General features: G+C 45.6%; 1 protein-coding gene and 1 long non-coding RNA gene across 24 annotated transcripts in view; both read left to right on the forward strand.

The window, feature by feature from the left end:
* Positions 1 to 5,784: 5,784 nt before the first annotated feature.
* Positions 5,785 to 12,929, forward strand: LOC117092983. Its single transcript, XR_004440988.1, has 2 exons — positions 5,785 to 5,969; positions 12,302 to 12,929. It is a non-coding gene; the product is annotated as an uncharacterized LOC117092983 (long non-coding RNA).
* Positions 12,930 to 13,722: 793 nt separating this feature from the next.
* The window catches only part of PUM1 (pumilio RNA binding family member 1), a 130,976-nt gene continuing 119,846 nt past the window's right edge, over positions 13,723 to 24,852 (forward strand). For 20 of the 23 annotated variants that reach the window (XM_033227396.1, XM_033227398.1, XM_033227413.1 and 17 more), the window contains exon 1: positions 13,723 to 14,119. In XM_033227396.1, coding sequence (XP_033083287.1) covers positions 13,994 to 14,119 — 126 coding nt within the window. In that variant the 5' untranslated portion in view covers positions 13,723 to 13,993. Of the gene's footprint in view, positions 14,120 to 17,562; positions 17,613 to 24,852 lie in introns of those variants that run through there. The other 3 variants (XM_033227407.1, XM_033227409.1, XM_033227412.1) reach the window with 3 other exon arrangements.

A 24,852-nucleotide genomic window follows, 5' to 3' on the forward strand; every position in this document is an offset into this window, starting at 1 on the left:
GTGGTGTCTTTACTTGAACCTGTTTTGCATACTCACAAACCAATCAGCACACAATCTCCATTCTGAGTCCATAAAGGGACCCCCCCACCCCCGGACCCAACCACCTGGGGGACTTTCCCGCTTTCAAATAGGGTAGGGGAACCACCCCTCATATCCTCTCTTTGCTGAGAGCTTTCCTTTTGCTTAATAAATTCTACTCCACTCACTCTCCAGTGTCCATAATCCTAATTTTTCCTTTTTCTGGGTGAAGAACTCGGACCTAGCTGAGCTAAGGAGCAGAAAGACTGCAATGCCATCCTCCCACCTCAGCCTCCTGAGTGGCTGGGACCACAAGTGTGCATCACCACGCCTGGCTAATTTTTTTAATTTATAATTTTTTTTTTGTGTAGAGATGGGGGTCTCACTATGCTGCCCAAGCTGGTCTTGAACTCCTGAGCTCAAGCAATTGGGGATTACAGGCCATAAGCCACCATGCCCAGCCAGTATTCTCATGGGAAATGGGAATAATAATTTTGTCTATGTTACAGATATTTTGGGAGTTTTAAATGAAATAATGATTATAAAAGTCTTTTTTTTTTGGACAGAGTCTTGCTCTATCACCCAGGCTGGAGTGCAGTGGCGTAATCTCTGCTCACTACAACCTCTGCCTCCTGGGTTCAAGTGATTCTCCTGCCTCAGCCTCCTCAGTAGCTGGAATTACAGGCATGCACCACCACACCTGGCTAATTTTTTTTGTAGTTTTAGTAGAGACAGGGTTTTGCCACGTTGGCAGGCTGGTCTTGAATTCCTGACCTCAAGTGATCCGCATGCTTTGGCATCCCAAAATGCTGGGATTACAGGCTAAGTTTTGTATTTTTTAGTACAGGGTTTTGTCGTGTTGCCCAGGCTGACACCAAACTCCTTGAGCTCAAGCGATCTGCCTGCCTCAGCCTCCCAAAGTGCTGGGATTACAGGCATGAGCCACCGCACCAGGCGATTATAGAAGTCTTAACACGGTGTGCGGCACAGGTAAACATTTGCTAACAGGACAGTCTCTAGAATTTGTTGGAGGCACTGCTCTGATAGGATTATCTGGGGGCTGGGCTGGTGCCTCAGGCCCTGGAAGGTAATTCTTTAAGGGAATCTATGGATGAGTGTCAAGTATTCTGTTGGGATTGCATCATTTGACTAGATGGGGAGGCACCTGAAGGTTGGTTCCACGTGGCTGTGGCTAAACTGACATTAGAATCTATACACCTGACCGGGTGAGGTGGCTCACCCCTGTAATCCCAGCACTTTGGGAGGGCAAGGTGGGTGGATCACCTGAGGTCAGGAGTTTGAGATCAGCCTGGCCAATATGGTGAAACCCCATCTCTACTAAAAAAATACAAAAAATTAGTCTGGTGTGGTGGCGGGCGCCTGTAATCCCAGCTACTCTGGAGGCTGAGGTAGGAGAATTGCTTCAACCCAGGAGGCAGAAGTTGAAGTGAGCCGAGGTCACACCATTGCACTCCAGACTGGGCAACAAGAGCAAAACTCCATCTCAAAAAAAAAAAAAAAAAAAAAGAAAAAGAAGAATCTCTACACCTGAATAATAAGAGCTAAAGTTGAAGCTAAGGAGTGGTTGGGCACAGTGGCTCATGCCTGTAATCCCGATACTTTGGGAGGCTGAGGCGGGCGGATCACTTGAGGTCAGGAGTTTGAGACCAGCCTGGCCAACATGGTGAAACCTGTCTCTACTAAAAACACAAAAATCAGTTGGGTGTGGTAGCGCAGGCCTGTAATCTCAGCTACTAGGGAGACTGAGGCAGGAGAATTGCTTGAACCCAGGGGGCCGAGGTCACGCCACTGCACTCTAGTCTGGGCGACAGAGCAAGGCTCCGGCTCAAAACAAACAAACAAAATCTAAGGAGTTAGCAATGGATCTCAGAATGAAATCATGGAGCACAGAACCTGTGGTAAGGTTCTGAAAACTGAAAACTTTGTAACTTTTTCATGTGTGCTCATTTGCTCAATTTCCTCCTGCAGGTTTTCCTATTATGGTTACCAGCACTTTGCAATGTCCTGGCCCCATGAGGCTAAATGCTTTATCAGCTTTGTTTCTTTAGTGTTGTATTATTAGCCCCATGTTACAGGGGAGAAAATGGAGGCTCAGAGAGGTTAAGTAAGTGATTTCTTGTCTGGCTCAAGAGCTGGATTTCCGAATACAACATCCTATGGGGTTGTTGAATTTGAGTGTGGACACTTTTTTGTTTTTTGAAATGAGGTCTCATTCTGTCACCCAGGCTGGAGTTCAGTGGTGTGATTACTGCTCACTATAACATCAAACTCCTGGGCTCAAGCAATCCTCCCACCTTGGCCTCCCAAAACGCTGGGATTATAGACGTGCATCATCGCACGGGCCCACACTCTCAGTAGCTGTTAAATTCATTCCTTTTTAAATAAGCAGTTAGTGTATGCCCTGCACTAAGTTGAGGATTCAGAAGTGAATACAACTCCACATCTACAACCAAACAGCTATATTTATTTATTCTCATTATTTTTGAGACAGAGCCTTACTCTGTTGCCCAGGCTGGAGTGCAGTGGTGCGATCTTGGCTCATTGTAACCTCTACCTCCCGGGTTCAAGTGATTCTCCTACTTCAGCCTCCTGAGTAGCTGGGATTACAGGCGCCTGCCACCATGCCTGGCTAATTTTTGTATTTTTAGTAGAGATGGGGTTTTGCTATGTTGGCCAGGCTGGTCTTGAATTCCTGACCTCAGGTGATCTGCCCACCTTGGCCTCCCGAAGTGCTGGTATTATAGGCATGAGCCACTGCGCCCAGCTCCAAACAGCTGTATTTATTGAGTACTAATTCTGTATCAGGGCCAGGCGTGGTGGCTCAAGCCTGTAATCCCAGCATTTTGGGAAGTCGAGGCGGTAGGATTGCTTGAGCACAGGATTTCAAGACCAGCCTGGGAACCATGGGGAAACCTCATCTCTATTCTTTAAATAATAATAATAATAATAATTCTGTATCAGATACCTTTTTTTTTTTTTTCCTTGAGAGGGAGTCTGGCTATATGGCCTAGGGTGGTCTTGAACTCCTGGGGTCAAGAGATCTTACTTCTTCAGTTTCTGGAATAACCGGGATTACTGATGTGAGTCACTGCACCTGGCTGTATCAGCCACTACCGTGTGTTAGTTAATTTAACCATTGTAACATGCGAGAAGAGTATAGATATCCTCATCTAACAGATGAGGGAACTGGACTCATGCTCCCAAGGTCATACTGCTAGAAAATAGGAAACCTCACATCTTTAACTTCCAGCTCATTCAGAGATTAAAATCTCTCTCTTCTATTTTTTTAAACAAAAGTAACATTCTGTTTTTTTAAAGTAAAGATAGGTCGGGCATGGTGGCTCATGCCTGTAATCCCAGCACTCTGGGATGCTGAGGCAGGTGGATCACTTGAGGTCAGGAGTTCAAGACCGCCTGACCAACATGGCGAAACCCCTTCTCTACTAAAAAATAGGAAAACTAGCTGGGTGTGGTGGTGCACGCCTGTAATCCCAGCTACTCAGGAGGCTGAGACAGGAGAATCGCTTAAACCCGGGAGGCAGAGGTTGCAGTGAGCCAAGATTGTGCTACTGCACTCCAGCCTGGGCGACAGAGCAAGATTCCGTCACAAAAAAAAAATAAAAAAATAAAAAATAAAATAAAGATAATACATACTCAATGTAAACAACATGGATACTGATTTTCTTATACACTTGTAGAAACACTATGTTAATAATCATTTTAATTTTGGCCAGTGTGTTTAATAGATGAAAATATTATACTTTAAAGTTGCATTTTTTATTAGTTATTTTTTCTCACCTTTTATAGCTTTGAGATATATTTCTTTTTCTTTTCTTTCTTTTTTTTTTTTTTTTGAGACGGAACCTTGCTCTGTCACCAGGCTGGAATCCAGTGGCAAGATCTCATCTCACTGCAACCTCTGCCTCCCAAGCTCAAGTGAGTCTCCTGCCTCAGCCTCCTAAGTAGCTGGCACTACAGGTGTGCGCCACCATGCCCAGCTAATTTTTGTATTTTTAGTAGAGGCAGGATGTTGGCCAGGATGTTCTCGATCTCGTGACCTCATGATCCACTCGCCTCTGCCTCCCAAATTGCTGGGATTACAGGCATGAGTTACCATGCCCAGCTGATATATATTTCATATATCATAAAACTCACTATTTTATTTTACTTTATTTTATTTTATTTTTTCTTGAGATGGAGTCTCGCTCTGTCACCAGGCTGGAGTGCAGTGGCACAATCTCGGCTCACTGCAATCTCCACCTCCTGGGTTCGAGTGATTCTCCTGCCTCAGCCTCCCGAGTAGCTGGGACTACAGGTGCCCGCCACCATGCCCGGCTAATTTTTTTGTATTTTTAATAGAGATGGGGTTTCACCATATTGGCCAGGATGGTCTCGATCTCTTGCCCTCGTAATCCACCTGCCTCGGCCTCCCAAAGTGCTGGGATAATTGCAAACATTTTTTAGCCATTTGTTCTACTTTGTTGATGGCATCTCTTCCTGTACAGTTGTTTATGTTTATGTTTCTTTCAATCTTTTCTTTTGTGATCTTTTGATTTTGATTCATGAGTATAAACATTTTCCCTCCTGCAATTATAGAGCTTCCTCCCATATCTTCTGGTCTTTTACAGCATTGTGATTTGTCTGTTTTCAATCTATTTTGAGTTTAGTTTGAGATAGTATGATTAAAGGCCGGGCACAGTGGCCCACGCCTGTAATCCCAGGACTTTGGGAGGCTGAGGCGGGCGGATCTCCTTAAGTCCGGAGTTTGAGACCAGCCTGACTAACATGGAGAAACCCTGTCTCTACTAAAAATACAAAATTAGCTGGGGGTGGTGGTGCATGCCTCTAATCCCAGCTACTGGGGAGGCTGAGGCGGGAGAATCGCTTGAACCCAGGAGGTGGAGGTTGCAGTGAGCTGAGATCACGCCATTGCACTCCAGCCTGGGCAACAATGAACGAAACCCCGTCTCAAAAAATAATACTAAAAAAGAGATAGTATGACTATATCTTAACAAATACGAGTGATTTGAAAAGTCACTTTCATCAAGTGGCCAAATTTCCATTGATATTCGAAACTGGATAGAATAACAGCTAACATTAACATTCAGTGCTTATAAGCAGGGCAGTTTCATGTTCTTGGTTTAATGTTGTGGTGTTGCCATCTTGAAATTCGTAATAGTATTTGAACAAGGGACCCCGCATTTTTCATTCTGCACCGCACCTCATCCTGTATGTTGTGGGACCACTTACCAGGCCCAGGCACTGTACTAAGTACTTGACATACATTATTCCACTTAATCCTCCAGGCCATTCTGTTAAGTGGGGGTTACTTTCTTCTTCATTGTACAAATGTGGAAATGGAGGCAGGTCGATTTAAATAAGTCCACAGAGCTAAAAAGCTGCAGAGAAGGGGTTTGAACCCTGAACCTCCAGGGCCAGCGCCGTGCGGATGACCGTCCGCGAACCCTGCAGGCTGTAGTGCTCGGGGACGAGCTTGCGAGGGCGCGGCGGGGGCAGGGTGCGCGTCCGAGACTCGGTCGAGCGTCACCTGCGCGACCCCGCGTGCCCAGCTCCGGGCAGTGTTCTTCCAGGTGCGGGCCGGCGGGACCCCGCCTTAGGCCTTGGCGGCGCGCGCTCGCCTAGCGGGCGGGCACTCGCGCGCAGCGTTTGTGTTGCCTGAGAGTTTCCCGAGTTCACACAGGCCCTGGGTTGGCATGGCAACCAGGCAACCTGTTCCAGAGCCGCCAGCCTTCTCCGCACATGCCGCTGCCACCGCCGGGGCCGGGACCGGAGCCTATCCCAGGATGCACCGCGCTAGCCCAGTCCCCAGTGGGCCGCCATGTTGTCGGAGTGAAAGGTAAGGGGGAGCGAGAGCGCCGGAGAGAGAAGATCGGGGGGCTGAAATCCATCTTCATCCTACCGCTCCGCCCGTGAGTATCCGCACCCCACCGGCCCCAAACGCTGCTCCGGACCCCTAGCGAGCAGATTGTCCCTTCGTATTGGTGTTTGAGAGCGGTTGTGGGGGTGAGAAGGGCTTTGGAAAAGCCGCCGGGGCCCTGGCTGAGGCTTCTCACTCGCTGTTCCTCGTACATGTTTTGGAGTCAGCAGCAAGGCCCCTATTGTTATCAAAGGAGGGAGGGGGTGGGGAGCGGGGTCGAAGCTAGGAAAATGCTGGGGGTTTAGGCCCGAGCCCAGGGCGTAGACGTGCGTCTACATTTTTTGTCCGGCCCTGTTGGGAACCACCGAAGATTGATGTTGCCATTCGGGTTTCTTTTTTTGATGGGTTTGCGAAGCCCCGAGTCTTCTGTGTGGCCATGGAGTGTAATTCTGTGCCACCCCGATTTCTTCGACTTCTTGAGCTTCCGTGGCAGCGCCGGTAGAGGAGGAACAATAAATCGCTTTAGAAGCAGCCGTGGCCCTTGTCCACAGGCGAGATTCACCGTGGGGGAACTTTGCGAGCCTTAAATGTGGAGAAGTGGCGATCAGGAAGTTTCAGAATGCTTTTTAGGCTTCTGGGTGCTGTGGCCTTTTGTTTCCGTGTGAGCTTGTGTTTTTGGTGGGTTCTTACTCTTTGAGCCTCCCCGTGTTGGTGTATCTCAACTCAAAGAGGGGTTCACCCCTTGCTTGTAGGAAAATCTAGATACACAATACTAGATAGTTTTAGTCCTCACAAACGTGCTTGGTAAACATAGGTCATTTGTTTTACTTGTCAGTACCATTCCCACGTCAAGCGAGGAATACACTCCTGTAACTTTTCCCTCCTATAGCATCCCCCCGCCCCCGCCGAAAAAACAAAGCCAGAAACCCACACACAGCATTACCAGAGAAGGCTTTATCCTCCCGTAACTCTTAAAGGATTGTTACCTTTTATTGTTCTAAGAAAACACTGTTCTCAGCCCTCGATACCATTTTGCTCAATTCCTGTTATTACTGGGATTAATTAAGATTAAGATTTTATGAAGCTTTTCCTGGGTTCTGTTTTAAAGTCAGTTAACTTCTGAAACAATAGGCTTAGCATTTTGTTTTTTGAAAGCACCTAAAAACTTACCAAGACAGGCCCACCCTCAAGAAATGTAGCTTCCGATGCAGTTTTCGTAAGCAAAATAAACATTTTGACCCATTGCTAATTTTAACTTTATAAAACACTCGGGGGCTGTTGATTCTTTATCTGGGCTCTTTGGAAACGCTCTCCGGATTCTGAACTTTGAGTTAGTGTTTTGCTTTAGCCACAATTCATTTTGTTCAAGGCCACAGCTTTTTGAAGTTGGAATTTGTTTAGGTTTGAGATGAACTGCTTTAAAATAAATTTATGACCACAGAATGTTTGTTAAGTGTGGTAAAAATAAACACCTTTTAAACCACTAAGCATTTTAGTAAAAGGTGAGCCATGGAAATAGATTGAACCGTGTTCCTTTGAATTCAACTCAATTAGTGATATTTTTAAAAACTTTGTAAACACTTGAAAGCTGAAAGAGTAGCTAGACTGAGCGCTTCTAGTTGCTTAAAGTACTTATAAGGAGTCATTTGTAAAAAAAAATCACATTTTAAATGCTACACCTAAGTTTTTAGTGAGCTTTTCTGATACTTAGGATACTGAGTTTTTAATTTTTGTGCCGTATTTGCCAAAATATTACAAAACTACCCTAGATACATGTTAATTGCTTAGGTATTTGCTCACTTTGAAACTGTCCTACCAGGTTTTCTCTGGTTTGAGAAACTGCCTTGCCTCTTTAGGTAAAGCAGGAAGTCTTAGGGCATACAGATAGCTTTACAAAAGCCAATTGTTTTGTTTGAACATTTTTATAGGAGTCTTTCCTTCCCCCCATTCCTTTTAGAATGAAGTTGTGTTTAGTGTGCTTCAGTGATAAACTCCTCTTTTATGTGGATATCTTTGTTAGATAACTATTGTTTCTTTTAAAAATTTTTATTTGTATAATTTGTGAGGTTCAAGTGTAATTTGTACTTGGGTGTATTGTGTAGTGGTGAAGTCAGGACTTTTTGTGTGTCCATCACTGAAATATTGTGCATTGTCCTCCTTAGGTAATCTCATTATCCTTCTCTCACCCTCCTAGATAACTATTTTGAGAAGGCTTTTTATTTCAGAAAAGATTGCATTTGCTGTTTTAGGAATTCTGTTAGGGACTAGAGTTCCATTGCCTTAACTAAATTCTAAGAGTCTGAAGCACGATGACTTTAAATTTACCAAAAACTTTTACATTTGTCTCATTTTCATTAAGAAAAACCCAAAACGTTGAGAGTCATAGAGGAAGGATTTCTTTCATTTTCTAGATGAGGAAACAGGTTGTTGGTTTAGTGGCAGAACTTGGGTTTTGGAACCCTTGGCCTGCTCTAGAACAAAGATTGTTAGATCGGGATTTCCTTTTAGAACAAAATGGGACCGTCTAGTATTGGTACTAAGAGAGTAATGAATTCTTTAAAAAACCAAACAGGGAGGCATTAGGCTGGTTTGCATTTTTGAAAGACCGATGGTGAAACAGGGCTATGACTTTTTGGTTTTGATACTTGAGCATGGATTAGTGTCTGGGTTAGGCTACTCCAGTACCCTGCTAAGGTTCTGATGGATTGGAATTCTTAAGCTAGACTAGGCATTTCCAAATTAGGCTTTAAACAAATTACAAATTCCATTGTGTCTTCTTAGGCTGGCTTCAGAACATGAATTTACTTGTGAGAAGCAAATGCTACTTTATCAGAAGGTTTATTTATGCAACAGAGAGATAGTAGATTTGTTATAAATTTGTTTTTGAAGCATCACAGTGGGGGTTGGGAGGAGAGATAAGGCATTTGTAGCATTAGACTGTTAGGCTGATGGCTTTGAAATTAGACTGGTGGCTGTGGACAGGTATGTCCTAATTGGTAACTGATTTATTTACTCTGTAGGTTTTTTATTTATTTTTTTAAGATGGAGTCTCACTCTGTTGCCCAGGCTGGAGTGCAGTGGCTGGATCTCGGCTCACTGCAACCTCTGCCTCCTGGGTTGAAGCGATTCTTCTGCCTCAGCCTCCCGAGTAGCTGGGACTACAGGCACGTGCCACCACACCTGGCTAATTTTTATATTTTTAGTAGAAACAGGGTTTCAGCGTATATGCCAGGCTGGTCTTGAATTCTGACCTCGTGATGCGCCTGCCTCCGCCTCCCAAAGTGCTGGGATTACCGGCATAAGCCACTGCGCCCGGACACTTTGTAGCATTTTTTAAAAGCACCCACAGGCTGGTAAGTGTTCTATCTTAAATACAGATGTCGTTTTTGATTTTAAGTAACTGTAACGTTTCATAGTAACATTTCAGGGATTCTTTGTCGGTCTTCCAGAGGATACAAGTGAGAGATACTGTTGAGTTACTCTGCAAGGGATTAGTAGAAAGAAGTAAGCTTGGGAACAGAACAGATTAGAGTTTGGATCCTTTCTCCGCTACTTGTTAGTTGAATGGCCTTGGACACACTACATTTTCCTCCTGTACCTTAGTGTTTTCATTTGTAAAATAGAAATAATAATGGCTACCTTTCAGTGCTTTTGTGATGAGACAATGTCTGTGATATATTTGTTACACTATTACCGTGTTGAAGCTTCTGTTTTTCGTTTGTTCGATTTTTGAGACAGGATCTCACTCTCGCCCAAGCGGATGTGCAACCTCCCACTCCTGGGCTCAAACGATCCACTCACCTAAGCCTCCCGAGTAGCTGGGACTATAGGCACATGCCACCATGCCTGGCTAATTATTTTTGGTAGAGATAGGTCTTGCTATGTTGCTCAGGCTGGTCTTGAACTCCTGGGCTCAAGCTGTCTGCCCACCTCAGCATCCCAAAGTGCTGGGATTGTAGGTGTGAGCCGCCACACCCAGCTGAGGTTTCTGGTTTTTATAGTGAGGCTTTCTTTTTTTTTTTTAATAATTAAAAAATTATTTATTTTATTTTATTTGTCTTTTTTTTGAGACAGTCTCGCTCTGTCGCCCAGGCTGGAGCACAATGGCACGATCTCGGCTCACTGCAACCTCCACCTCCCTGGTTCAAGTGATTCTCCTGCCTCAGCCTCCTGAGTAGCTGGGATTACAGGCGTGTGCCACCATGCCTGGCTAATTTTTGTGTTTTTAGTAGAGACAGGGTTTCACCATGTTAGCCAGTATGGTCTCGATCTCCTGACCTCATGATCTGCCTGCCTCAGCCTCCCAAAGTGCTGGGATTACAGGCATAAGCCACCGCGCCCGGCCTCCACTGGCCTTCTTAGAGCCTTATTTCTTAATAAAGTAATAGAGATGGGGGTCTCACTGTGTTGCCCAGGCTGGTCTTTAGCTCCTGGCTCAAGCGATTCTCCCTGCCTAAGTCTCCAAAGGTGCTGGGATGACAGGAGTGAGCCACCGTGCCCATCCTGTAGTGAGGCTTTCTGTAATATAAAGTGTTTAAATTTGGTTTGGTTTCATCCTGTTTATAGTAGTCGAAGTACTAATGGCATAATGCGATTACAATTAATAGTTGTAAGTTACTGGTAAAAATATTGATGCTTTTAAAAATCAGTGACAACTGAGGAGAGGGCTTAGGCTAAGAGCATTCTGCTGCTGTTCTCGGTCAGAGGGTCTTATTGTTTCTTTAAGGAGTATCCTATCAGTATATTGGAGGTTTTTTCTTTCTTTAAAATGAGACAGAGCCTTGATTTGTCGCCCAGGCTGGAGTGCAGTGGTGCGAATTTGGCTCACTGCAACCTCCGCCTCCTGAGTTGAAATGATTCTCTTGCCTCAGCCTCCCAAGTAGCTGGGAAGTATGTACCACCACACCCAGCTAATTTTTGTATTTCCAGTAGAGATGGGGTTTCATAATGTTGGCCATGCTGGTCTCGAACTCCTGACCTCAAGTAATATACCCTCCTTGGCCTCCAAAGTATTGTGATTATAGGCGTGAGCCACCTCACCCGGCCAATATGTTGGGCACTTTTTTTTTTTTTTTGAGATGGAGTCTCGCTGTGTCGCCCAGGCTGGAGTGCAGTGGCCGGATCTCAGCTCACTGCAAGCTCCACCTCCTGGGTTTACGCCATTCTCCTGCCTCAGCCTCCTGAGTAGCTAGCTGGGACTACAGGTGCCCACCACCTTGCCTGGCTAGTTTTTTGTATTTTTTAGTAGAGATGGGGTTTCACCATGTTAGCCAGGATGGTCTCGTGTTCCTGACCTTGTGATTCGCCCGTCTCGGCCTCCCAAAGTGCTGGGATTACAGGCTTGAGCCACCGCGCCTGGCCAGTATGTTGAACACTTTAAGGGATCCTTTCAAATTAGACAAGCTGAGCCGTTGCTAATTATATATGGGTTTAGGCTTTTGTTTACTTATTAGCATATGTCTGCTCCAGCTGTAAAGTTGTGATTTATTTATTTATTTATTTAATTTTTTTATTTTTTGAGACAGAGTCTCACTCTGTCACCCAGGCTGGAGTGCAGTGGCGCGATCTCGGCTCACTGCAACCTTTGCCTCCTGGATTCAAGCTATTCTCCTGCCTCAGCCTCCCGAGTAGCTGGGATTATAGGCACCCAGCACCATGCCTGGCTGATTTTTATATTTTAGTAGAGACGGGGTTTCACCATGTTGGCCAGACTGGTTTCGAACTCCCGACGTCAGGTGATCCACCCACCTCGGCCTCCCAAAGTGCTGGGATTACAGGCATGAGCCACCACACCCAGCCGAAGTTGTGATAGTTTTAAAAAGGCTTTTGGGGCTGGACGCGGTGGCTCACACCTGTAATCTCAGCACTTTGGGAGGCCGAGGCGGGCAGATCACCTGAGGTCCGGCATTCAAGACCAGCCTGGCCGACATGATTAAACCCGTCTCTACTAAAAATACAAAAAATTAGCTGGCCGTGGTGGTGGGTGCCTATAGTACCAGCTACTCCGGAGGCTGAGGCAGAAGAATCGCTTGAATCTAGGAGGTGGAGGTTGCAGTGAGCTGAGATTGCGTCATTGCACCTCAGCCTGGGCAACAAGGGCAAAACTCTGTCTCAAAAAAAAAAAAAAAGCTTTTGCTAATGTAGAAACTGTCGGTTTGAGGTATAAATAAGTTGGGTGGATTGATAGAAGTCTAATATGTTTGTTAACAACATAAACTTCCCTGAAGTTGTAGTATTGAGTTCTAATCTCAATACCGTGCCAGAGTGCATGCCACCAATGACATTTATTTATTGCGAAAGATGTGGGGTTCATGTTTTTATCTTGGTGTATTTTATGTTTCAAGAGATGCACATATTAAACATTTGTAACCTGTTTGTCCTTAGGTGTTGGTGGAATGAGCGTTGCATGTGTCTTGAAGAGAAAAGCAGTGCTTTGGCAGGACTCTTTCAGCCCCCACCTGAAACATCACCCTCAAGAACCAGCTAATCCCAACATGCCTGTTGTTTTGACATCTGGAACAGGGTCGCAAGCGCAGCCACAACCAGCTGCAAATCAGGCTCTTGCAGCTGGGACTCACTCCAGCCCTGTCCCAGGATCCATAGGAGTTGCAGGCCGTTCCCAGGACGACGCTATGGTGGACTACTTCTTTCAGAGGCAGCATGGTGAGCAGCTTGGGGGAGGAGGAAGTGGAGGAGGCGGCTATAATAATAGCAAACATCGATGGCCTACTGGGGATAACATTCATGCAGAACATCAGGTAAAAAAAGTTCACTATTTTGACATTCCTTTATAATCACTGTCCACTTAGGATATTGCTTTCAATGAATGTCTTTGAAAACTTAAATTGCTAATTTCATTTGGTACAAACAGTTACTTGTTTTAAAGGTTGATCGTTGTAATACTGTTACTGGGTCATTTATCATTCTGGTGCTAAATAGTAAATAGCCACTTCATTCATTCATTCGAGATGGAGTCTCGCTCTGTCACCCAGGCTGGAGTGTAGTCACCCAATCTCGTCTCACTGCATCCGCCGCCTCCCAGGTTCAAGCAATTCTCCTGCCTCAGCCTTCTGAGTAGCTGGGACTAGAGGCGTGCACCACCACGCCTGGCTGATTTTGTATTTTCAGTAGAAACGGGGTTTCACCATGTTGGCCAGACTGGTTTCGAACTCCCGACGTCAGGTGATCCACCCACCTCGGCCTCCCAAAGTGCTGGGATTACAGGCATGAGCCACCACACCCAGCCGAAGTTGTGATAGTTTTAAAAAGGCTTTTGGGGCTGGACGTGGTGGCTCACACCTGTAATCTCAGCACTTGGGAGGCCGAGGCGGGCAGATCACCTGAGGTCCGGCATTCAAGACCAGCCTGGCCGACATGATTAAACCCGTCTCTACTAAAAATACAAAAAATTAGCTGGCCGTGGTGGTGGGTGCCTATAGTACCAGCTACTCCGGAGGCTGAGGCAGAAGAATCGCTTGAATCTAGGAGGTGGAGGTTGCAGTGAGCTGAGATTGCGTCATTGCACCTCAGCCTGGGCAACAAGGGCAAAACTCTGTCTCAAAAAAAAAAAAAAGCTTTTGCTAATGTAGAAACTGTCGGTTTGAGGTATAAATAAGTTGGGTGGATTGATAGAAGTCTAATATGTTTGTTAACAACATAAACTTCCCTGAAGTTGTAGTATTGAGTTCTAATCTCAATACCGTGCCAGAGTGCATGCCACCAATGACATTTATTTATTGCGAAAGATGTGGGGTTCATGTTTTTATCTTGGTGTATTTTATGTTTCAAGAGATGCACATATTAAACATTTGTAACCTGTTTGTCCTTAGGTGTTGGTGGAATGAGCGTTGCATGTGTCTTGAAGAGAAAAGCAGTGCTTTGGCAGGACTCTTTCAGCCCCCACCTGAAACATCACCCTCAAGAACCAGCTAATCCCAACATGCCTGTTGTTTTGACATCTGGAACAGGGTCGCAAGCGCAGCCACAACCAGCTGCAAATCAGGCTCTTGCAGCTGGGACTCACTCCAGCCCTGTCCAGGATCCATAGGAGTTGCAGGCCGTTCCCAGGACGACGCTATGGTGGACTACTTCTTTCAGAGGCAGCATGGTGAGCAGCTTGGGGGAGGAGGAAGTGGAGGAGGCGGCTATAATAATAGCAAACATCGATGGCCTACTGGGGATAACATTCATGCAGAACATCAGGTAAAAAAAGTTCACTATTTTGACATTCCTTTATAATCACTGTCCACTTAGGATATTGCTTTCAATGAATGTCTTTGAAAACTTAAATTGCTAATTTCATTTGGTACAAACAGTTACTTGTTTTAAAGGTTGATCGTTGTAATACTGTTACTGGGTCATTTATCATTCTGGTGCTAAATAGTAAATAGCCACTTCATTCATTCATTCGAGATGGAGTCTCGCTCTGTCACCCAGGCTGGAGTGTAGTCACCCAATCTCGTCTCACTGCATCCGCCGCCTCCCAGGTTCAAGCAATTCTCCTGCCTCAGCCTTCTGAGTAGCTGGGACTAGAGGCGTGCACCACCACGCCTGGCTGATTTTGTATTTTCAGTAGAAACGGGGTTTCACCATGTTGGCCAGGCTGGCCTTGAACTGACCTCAAGTGATCTGCCGACTTCGGCCTCCCAAAGTGCTGGGACTACAGTTGCGAGCCACCCACGCCTGGCCTATACAATGCATTTTTAAGAACACTTTTTTTAGAACAAAGGATACTTTTTTTTACTATTGATATAAGAACTGCTGGGGTTGTTTATAGGACAGATACATATTTTTGAATCTTTTCTCTTGGGTGTGGGTGACTTGATTTTAAGATATTGTAGTTGAAAGTAGGGGAAGTTGATAACATCAGCTGCTCAAGTGAAATTTATTTGAAATGGGACTGATATATTGTGTCAGAGAGCAGTAGTTGTGGCTTTTAGGTTTTAACCACCTTTGTCCTCTTGGTATTGTTTAGTTTTTAATTTTAGCATGTTTAGTCTTACAAATCTAAAACCAAAGTGGGAATCATAGCATATTTTACTGAGAAGAGAGGTTAGCCTGATCATGTTTCCTGACTTCTTGATAGTGACCAACCAAAAGATTAGACTGTTTTGATCAGGGTACTCTCTGAAATTGGGTGTAGATTGAATTGGGAAAGATTCATTTTGTGTCACCCATCTGAGTACTGATTAGCGAGAACTGATATTTTTCATTAGGACTCTAATCCTTCTGTTTTACTTCAGAAAAGATCAGGTACAAACATACCTGCAAGTCTGAATTTATTATACTTACTCTGAACCCCCCAAAAGTGAACCATAGTTTTTTCTCTCTTTTTTTTTTTTTTTTGAGACGGAGTCTCTCTCTGTCGCCCAGTCTGGAGTGCAGTGGTGCCATCTCAGCTCACTGCAGCTTCCCTGTCCCAGGTTGAAGCAGTTCTCCTGCCTCACCCTCCCAAGTGAGATTACAGACACCCACCCCCACGCCTGGCTAATTTTTGTATTTTTAGTAGAGAGGGGGTTTCACCATGTTGGCCAGTCTGGTCTTGAACTCCTGACTTCAAGTGATCCACCTGCCTCGGCCTCCCAAAGTGCTAGGATTACAGGTGTGAACCACCGCGCCCAGCCTTTTTTTTTTTTTTTTGAGGCAGGGTCTGGCTCTGTCATCCAGGCTGAAGTGTGGTGATGTGATCTTGGCTCACTGCAACCACAGCCTCCCTGGTTCAAGTGATCCTCCCACCTCAGCCTCCTGAGTAACTGGGACTACAGGTGTGCAACACCACACCCGGCTACTTTTTGTATTTTTTATAGAGATGGGGTTTTGCCATGTTGGCCAGAGTGGTCTCAAACTCCTGGGCTCAAAGTGATCTACCCACCTTGGACTCCCAGAGTGCTGGGATTATAAGTGTGAGCCACTGCACCTGGCCACTTCTTTACCATAGTAGAAACAAAGACAGGCTGGGTGCAGTGGCTCACGCCTGTAATCCCAGCACTTTGGGAGGCCAAGGTGGGTGGATCACCTCAGGTCAGGAGTTCGAGACCAGCCTGACCAACATGGTGAAACCCTGTCTCTACTAAAAATGCAAAAATTAGCCAGGCATGGTGGCGCATGCCTGCAATCCCAGCTTCTTGGGAGGCTGAGGTAGGAGAGTCACTTGAACCCGGGACAGGGAGTTTGCAGTGAGCTGAGATCTTGCCATTGCACTCCAACCTGGGCAACGGGTGAAACTCCATCTCAAAAAATAAAGTAAAAAATTAACTGGGCGTGGTGGCACATGCCTGTGGTCCCAGCTACTTGGGAGGCTGAGGTGGAAGGATTGCTTGAACCTGGGCAGCAGAGGTTGCAGTGGACAGAAATCATGCCACTGCACTTCAGCCTGGGCAACAGAGTGAGACACTGTCTCGAAAAAAAAAAAAAAAAAAAAAACGAAAAAAGAGAAGATTTTCGGCCGGGTGTGGTGGCTCATGCCTGTAATCCCAACACTGGGAGGTCAAGGGCAGGTGGATCACCTGAGGTTAGGAGTTCAGGACCAGCCTGGCCAACATTGTGAAATCCCGTCTCTACTAACAATACAAAAAAATTAGCCTGGCTTGGTGGTGCACACCTGTAATCCTAGCTCCTCAGAAGGCTGAGGCAGGAGAATCACTTGACCCCGGCAGTGAGCAGAGATCACACCATTGCACTCCACACTGAGTGACAAGAGCGAAACTCTTGTCTCCAGAAAAAAAAAAAAAGATTTTCTCTTTCTTTGGGATGAAGATATGCACAGAATTTGGTGATTGAATTAAAAATCTTATATCCTGGAAAGATGAAGTAATGGAGGAAAAGTGCAGAGTGGCTCTGGTTTGGGACACGGTGATTACATTTGATAGTACACCTGTTGAGTTTGAGGTAGAAGCAGAATATCTAGGTGTGTACTGTAGGCAGCTCTACATGTAGCGGGAGATCAAGGTAGGAGGTATTTAATTTGGGTGGCATCTGTGTAGGGGGCAAAAACAAACCCTGTAATCTCTGTACTATTTGGCTAAACGTTATTTAAAAATCATAAACATTGGTGTTTTAAAATGTGTAATAAAGATATATAAGATCTTTTGTTGTGTGTCCTAATGATAGACTGATGGGCGAAAACTGAAAGGAGAGTCAAGGTGCCTGGCCTGTTCTTTGCTAGGTGAGCAAATCAGACTCTAGGTCAGTCCTTGGCAGAGCTCTAAGATCTGATTATTGCTGTGCAAGTTAACAAGCGTTTATTGAAGGCTTACTCAGGCCTCTGTCTTACACTGAGCCCTATCATAAGGAATCACATCTGACTTACTGAGCAGTTTTATCCAGGTCAGTTAGCAAACTTGAGTTAATAATAGTAAATGGCAAAACCTGTTTCCCACCCAGGTGGCCTAAACCAGTGACCTTGGAATTGGCATTCATCATTACAACACAATTCTTTGGGCTGGACACATGAAATAGTGAACAGCGTTGGGGAACTCAGGGTAGTTGGTATGTTGCAGTTGTGGACCACCCACAGATTACTTTTCTGTAGTCATTATAGTGTATTGTACTGGTTTTAGTGTTGTTCTCACCTTCTGGACTGAACTATTCTAGATCAGAGACTTGTGTTTTTCATGCCCCTTTTCCAGGAGGTATTATGAAACTTTCGTGTTGATTGAATGAGGGAAGACCAGAGGTTCTTCAGTTTTGCGCTCAGGTAAAGGAGTGGATCTTACAGCTCAGCCATCCTGCTGGGAAACACATGGCAACAGGTAGAGGCCACTTGGATAGGCAGCTGTGGTGAGGGTAGTATAATTGAAGAGCAAAGGGGCACATCTCTAGGTGGAGAATCTCTGCCCTTATTAGCCACTGTTACTGATAGGAGGTGTAAGAGGGTGCCTGATCTGTCATGCGGGCCAGAGTGGAAAAGAGGTTGAGAACCACTGATGATAATGGAAACATTTATTATGTTCTAGGCATTGGGCTATTGTATTTCCTGTATTTAATCCTTTCAGCAATCTTGTGAAGGAGATAAATATCCTTTTTTGAAAAGTGAGAAACTGAGCCTTTGTTACCAGGTAATACCTGGGTTTTGAAATCAGTCTTTGATTCCAGTGTCCATGTTCTAGATCTATGTCTGCTTGCCTAGGCAAGATAAACCAGACAAAACTATGCAACCAGGTGGCACATTACAGGGCCAAAGAATTGTTTTGCCATAATTTTGCTTGAAATTTAGAGATCGTAAACTTAATAATGAGATGAATACAAATGTTGACCATTTTCCTATAATTGCAGGAGTACTTCCCCCCAGCTCCCAAAAGCAGTAATGGTAAAGTCCATTTTTCTTCAGCTCTGTTTTTTATTACATATGTGTTCTAAGTGGTAATGTGGATGGAAACTTATCTCTGTAGAGACAGAATGACTCAATATAAAGTGATCCTATTGCCAGCTCATTCTACCCTACCACTGGGCCTTTTTTTTTTTTTTTTAATGGCCCTTTGGCCATAATGGAACAAAGTTTAAGATCAAATTGGCAGGATGAACTAGTGAACTAGTGAAGTAAAGAATATCACAGGCTGTGATGCCAATAGTGTTGGAGTGAGGGGAACTCCTTATCATGCCAGGTACTTTTTCTCTCATAATTACTCCCTTTTAAGAGCAATCGCTTTTACACTTTTTTCTTTTTATTTATTGAGACAGGGTTTCGCTCCTGTTGCCCAGGCTGGAGTGCAATAGGCACCATCTAGGCTCACTGCAACCTCTACCTCCCTGGCTCCAGCGATTCTTCTGCCTTAGCCTCCCTTTGCTGGAACCACAGGCGCACGCCACAACGCCTAGATCGTCTTTGTGTTTTTTGTAAAGATGGAGTTTCACCATGCTCAGGCTGGTCTCAAACTCCCTTTTTTTTCTGAGATAAAGTCTCGCTCTGTAGTCCAGGCTAGAGTGCAGTGGTGCGATCTCAGCTCACTGCAACCCTCCTGGGTTCAAGTGATTCTCCTGCCTCAGTCTCCCCAGTAGCTGGGACTACAAGTGTGCACCACCATGCCTGGCTAATTTTGTATTTTTAGTAGAGACGAGCTTTCACCATGTTGGCCAGGCTAGTTTCAAACTCCTGACCTCAGGTGATCTGCCCGCCTCAGCCTCCCAAAGTGCTGAGATTATAGGCGTGAGCCACCATTCCTGACCCACTTGTATACTTACATTGAAAAGTTTTTCATCTTTTGGCTGGATGCAGTGACTCACACCTGTAATCCCAGCACTTTCGGAGGCCGAGGAGGATGGATGGTTTGAGCCCCCAGGAGTTCCAGAGCGGCCTGGACAACATGGTGATATCTTGGCTCTACAAAATACACAGAAATTAGCCAGGCATGGTGGCGCTGTGCCTGTGGTCCCAGCTACTTGGAGGACTGAGGTAGGAGGATCACTTGAGCCCACGAGAAGCCCTTTTGAAGTTAGGATTTTCCTGTTTGATGTAGCAAATCCTCTTAGTGGTTGAGTTTTCCTTTTTTTAAATTTATTTATTTATTTATTTTTTGAGACGGAGTCTCGCTCTGTCGCCCGGGCTGGAGTGCAGTGGCCAGATCTCGGCTCACTGCAAGCTCTGCCTCCCGGGTTTACGCCATTCTCCTGCCTCAGCCTCCCGAGTAGCTGGGACTACAGGCGCCCGCCACCTCGCCTGGCTAGTTTTTTGCATTTTTTTTAGTAGAGACGGGGTTTCACCATGTTAGCCAGGATGTTCTCGATCTCCTGACCTCGTGATCCGCCCGTCTCGGCCTCCCAAAGTGCTGGGATTACAGGCTTGAGCCACTGCACCCGGCCTCCTCTCTTTTTTTTATTGAGATGGAGTCTTGCTCTGTTGCCCAGGCTAGAGTTCAGTGGCTCAATCTTGGCTCACTGCAGCCTCTGCCTCTCAGGTTCAAGTGAATCTCCTGCCTCAGCCTCCTGAGTAGCTGGGATTACAGGCAACAGTCATCATGCCCGGATAATTTTTTTTTTTTTTTCTATTGTAGAGATGGGGTTTCACCATGTTGCCCAGCTGGTCTCGAGCTCCTGACCTCAGGTGATCCGCCCGCCTCAGCCTCCCAAAGTGCTGGGATTACAGGCGTGAGCCACCATTTCTGGCCTAAAACATGCAAGCTCTTTACGGTCTTTCTGTATTTTTCTTTTTTTCTACTTTAATAACAGAAACATCATTTGGTATAATACATAAAATTGTTGTATCTGGTACAGGTAGAAACTTCAGAGCTCTCAGTTTTGGGCCAAATTGAGGTCTTTGGAGGGAAGTGAGGGAAAGAAGTCTCATGAAAAAAAATTTTTTTGTTTTGCCTGTAAAATTATACCCATAGTGTACAATTAGATAATGCGGACTGGGCGTGGTGGCTCACGCCTGTAATCCCGGCCCTTTGGGAGGCTGAGGCAGGCGGATCATGAGGTCAGGCGTTTTGAGACCAGCCAACATGGTGAAACCCCATCTCTACCAAAAATACAAAAATTAGCCAGATGTGGTGGTGCGTGCCTGTAATCCCAGCTACTCAGGAGGCTGAGGCAGGAAAATCACTTGAATCCCGGGGAGGGCAGAGGTTGCAGTGAGCCGAGATCCCGCCACTGCACTCCAGCCTGGGTGACAGGGAAACTCCATCTCAAAAAAAAAGAAAAAAGATGATGGATATTGGGCCAGGTGTGGTGGCTTGTGCCTGTAATCCCAGCACTTTGGGAGGCCGAGGTGGGCGGATCACTTGAGGCCAGGAGTTCGAGACCAACCTGGGCAACATGGTGAAACCCTGTCTCTACTAAAAATACAAAAACTAGCCGGGCGTCGTGGTGCGTTACTGTAATTGCAGCTGCTTGAAAGGCTGAGGCATGAGAATTGCTCTAACCTGGGAGTCAGGGCAGAGGTTGTAGTGAGCCGAGATCGCGCCCCTGCACTCCAGTCTGGGTGACAGAGCAAGACTCTGTCTCAAAAAAAAAAAAAAAAAAAAAAGAGATAATGGATATGGAGCAAAATACTAGAAAACAAAGCTGGCTACATTGGCTCCTGCCTCTAATCCCAGATACTCAGGAGGCTGAGTCAGGAGGATTGCTTGAGGCCAGGAATTTGAGACCAGCCTGGGCAATATAGTGAGACACTGTCTCTGCAATAAAAAGGAAAAAAATTAGCTGGGCATGGTGGCATATGCCTGTAGTCCTACTCAGGAAGCTGAGGCGGGAGGATCGCTTGAGCCCAGGGAGTTCAGGCACTCCAGCCTGTGTGAGAGTGAGATCCTGTCTCTTTGAAAAAAAAAAAAAGAAAGAAAAAGAATGAAAAAAAGGAAATTATAAAAAACAAATACTAGGAAACACTAGAAAACACATCTTCTCACCCAAATGAGTTGTCTGTTTAAAAATGTTACTTATTTTGGGTTGGGCACAGTGGCTCATGCCTGTAATCTCAGCGCTTTGGGAAGCCGAGGCGGGCAGATCACGAGATCAGGAGATCAAGACCATCCTGGCTAACATGGTGAAACCCCATCTCTACTAAAAATACAACAAATTAGCCAGGCGTGGTGGCGGGCGCCTGTAGTCCAGGCTACTCGGGAGGCTGAGGCAGGAGAATGGCATGAACCCTGGAGGTGGAGCTTGCAGTGAGCCGAGATCGTGCCACTGCACTCCAGCCTGGACAATAGAGCAAGACTCCATTTAAAAAAAAAAAAAAAAAAACTTAGTTTGACAGTAATTTTTATACCTTTAGATTTCTTTTTTCCTGAATGACATTGAAAATTTCATTATTGAAAGCCGAAGGTCAAGTCTTTGATTTGAGAGTGTTTTATTCTTGTATTGTGAAATCTGTTTTCTGTGTAAACGGATGTGGGATAGATAAAGTGGTTGATGAAATAGGGCAAAAAATTTAAAGTCGATGGGCTGAACTGTAGCCTCTGTACTGGATTATGAGGGACAGAGATAGGTAGAAGCTCTACCTTGGGGGAAGGGAAATTTGGAGGACAATTCCACTGAGTTTACCCACTTTGCTTGCACTCTTTTAGCACTAGGATATGTCGTATTCACCATACATTGACTGCCTATGGGAGATAATTCCAGAGAGCCAGGCAAAACTCAGTGGATGAGGCTGAGTGCGGTGGCTCATGCCTGTAATCCCAGCACTTTGGGAGGCGAAGGCAGGCGGATCACCTGAGGTCAGGAGTTTGAGACAGGCCTGACCAACGTAGAGAAACCCCATCTCTACTAAAAATACAAAATTAGTGGGGCGTGGTGGCACACGCTTGTAATCCCAGCTACTTGGGTGGCTGCGGCAGGAGAATTGCTTGAACCCGGGAGGTAGAGGTTGCGGTGAGCGGAGATCGTGCCATTGCACTCTACTCTGGGCAACAAGAGCGAAACACCATCCCCCGCCAAAAAAAAAAAATTCAGTGGATGAATATATTTTGACTCCACTTGTACCTTCTCTCTTTCACTTGGTATGGCCATCTTACAATGATATTCTGACACCTACCCCTGATGTGTCAACCAGTCTTACTCTTCAGTGCTGTTAATCTTTTTTCCTGAAGGGTTTTAAAAATTTTATTTTTATTGTGTATTAGAAAAAGAGCTACCATGGTTTCTTTCATTGGGTGGATGCCTTGGATAATCCATTCAAGAAAGATCACTTCATCCAACTTAATGCAGCCCAACTTAATGAAACCCATTTTCTTCGCTTACTGACGGAAACACTGATGGGGCATATTGAGGCTGTAATTTGGATCAGATCTTGCTGGTCTGAGCATACGCAACAAGAGAGAGAACGCTGGCTGAATTTTTGTTTTGTTTTGTTTTTTTTGAGACGGAGTCTCGCTCTGTCGCCCAGGCTGGAGTGCAGTGGCCGGATCTCAGCTCACTGCAAGCTCCGCCTCCCGGGTTCACGCCAGTCTCCTGCCTCAGCCTCCTGAGTAGCTGGGTCTACAGGCGCCCGCCACCTCGCCCGGCTAGTTTTTTCGTATTTTTTAGTAGAGACGGGGTTTCACCGTGTTAGCCAGGATGGTCTCGATCTCCTGACCTCGTGATCCGCCCGTCTCAGCCTCCCCAAGTGCTGGGATTACAGGCTTGAGCCACCGCGCCCGGCCATTGGCTGAATTTTTGTAAGTGGCTCCAGTAGAGCTGCTGGTGACCCATCTTGCTCTCAGGAGAGCAATGAGGCAAAAGGAAAGAGCTCCGGTTAATTTTTATACCTTGTAATTAATAGGAACTACTATGCTAAACTGGGAGGGAGCCCAAGTATTTCCCAAACTGGGGAGTCTCGACATTCCTAGAAATGTCTTTCTGTTGTACCTGCTAATGGACTCTCTTAGACAATGAATCTTGTCTTTCTGGGTAGAGTGCCTTAGCATTTGTGCTAGTAGCATTTAGTTAACGTGTCAAAGCTGAATAATCCGTCTTTCATATTTTGTTTCTCTTAGGCATGTACTCTTAGAGCCTTTTCATTATACTCAGAATTCATAAGGCTTGACATTATGTACTTGGTCAAAAGAATCATCAGCAGGCCTTCTTCAACTATAACTTTTTTTTTTTCTTGAGACAGAGTCTACTTTGTCACCCACTGGCACTATCTGGGCTGGCTCACCGCAACCTCTGCCGCCTGGGTTCAAGTGATCTGGTGCCTCAAGCCTTCTGAGTAGCTGGGATTATAGGGTTGTACCACCATGCCCAGCTAATTTTTGTATTTTTAGTAGGGACAGGGTTTCGCTATGTTGTCCAGGCTGGTTTTAAACTCCTGGCCTCAAGCAATCCTCCTGCCTTGGCCTCCCAAAGTACTGGGATTAAAGATGTGAGCCATAGAGCCCGGCCTGACTATAACTTTAACCTAGCCTGATTATAACTTTAAGAATTACCTTGTTCCAGTATAAACGAAAGAAGTTCAGCTGGTCGCGATTGGCTCATGCCTGTAATCCCAGCACTTCTGGGAGGCCTAGGTGGGTGAATCTCTACTAAAAAATACAAAAATTAGCCAGGCGTGGTGGCGGGTGCCTGTGGTCCCAGCTACTTGGGAGGCTGAGGCAGGAGAATCGCTTGAACTTGGGAGGCAGAGGTTGCAGTGAGCTGAGATCACACTACTGCACTCCAGCCTGGGTGACAGAGCAAGACTCCATCTCCAAAAAAAAAAAGGTTCAGTCAGATGCTCTTCTCTAATGCCGAATGGTACTTGATTGTATATGCCTCTGAAATGGCAGTTTGTAGAGATATTTGTGATGTATCTGTTTACCTTCTTTAATTTTAAAAGTTTTATTTTTATTTTTATTTTTTTGAGATGAAGTTCCATCCTTTCACCTAGGCTGGAGAGAAGTGGCAGGATCTCAGATCACTGCAACCTCCGCCTCCTGGGTTCAAGCAGTTCTCCTGCTTCAGCCTCCTGAGCAACTGGGATTATATGTGTCCGCTACCATGCCCTGCTAATTTTTTTTTGGAGACGACAGAGTCTTGCTCTGTTGCCCAGGCTGATGTGTAGTTGCTTGATCTCGGCTCACTGCAACCTCTGCCTCCTGGGTTCAAGCAGTTCTTGTGCCTTAACTTCCTGAGTAGCTGGGATTACAAGCATGTGCCACCATGCCCAGCTACTTTTTCTATTTTTGGTAGAGACAGGATTTCACCATGTTGGCTAGGCTGATCTCGAACTCCTGACCTCAAGTGATTCACCTGCCTCGGCCTCCGAGAGTGCTGGGATTATAGGCATGAGCTACCGCCCCTGGCAAATTTTTGTATTTTTTGTTTGTTTTTTAATTTTTTGAGACAGAGTCTCGCTGTCACCCAGGCTGGAGTGCAGTGGTACTATCTCGGCTCACTGCAACCTCCTCCTCCCGGGTTTGAGTGATTCTCCTGCCTCAGCCTCCTGAGTAGCTGGGATTAATGGCGTGTGCTGTCATGCCCAGCTCATTTTTGTATTTTTGGTAGAGGCGGGATTTTGCCATATTGGCCAGGCTGGTCCTGAACTC

Source organism: Trachypithecus francoisi, unplaced genomic scaffold (genome assembly GCF_009764315.1).
Source record: "Trachypithecus francoisi isolate TF-2019V2 unplaced genomic scaffold, Tfra_2.0 Lachesis_group12, whole genome shotgun sequence".
Classification (NCBI taxonomy): domain Eukaryota; kingdom Metazoa; phylum Chordata; class Mammalia; order Primates; family Cercopithecidae; genus Trachypithecus; species Trachypithecus francoisi.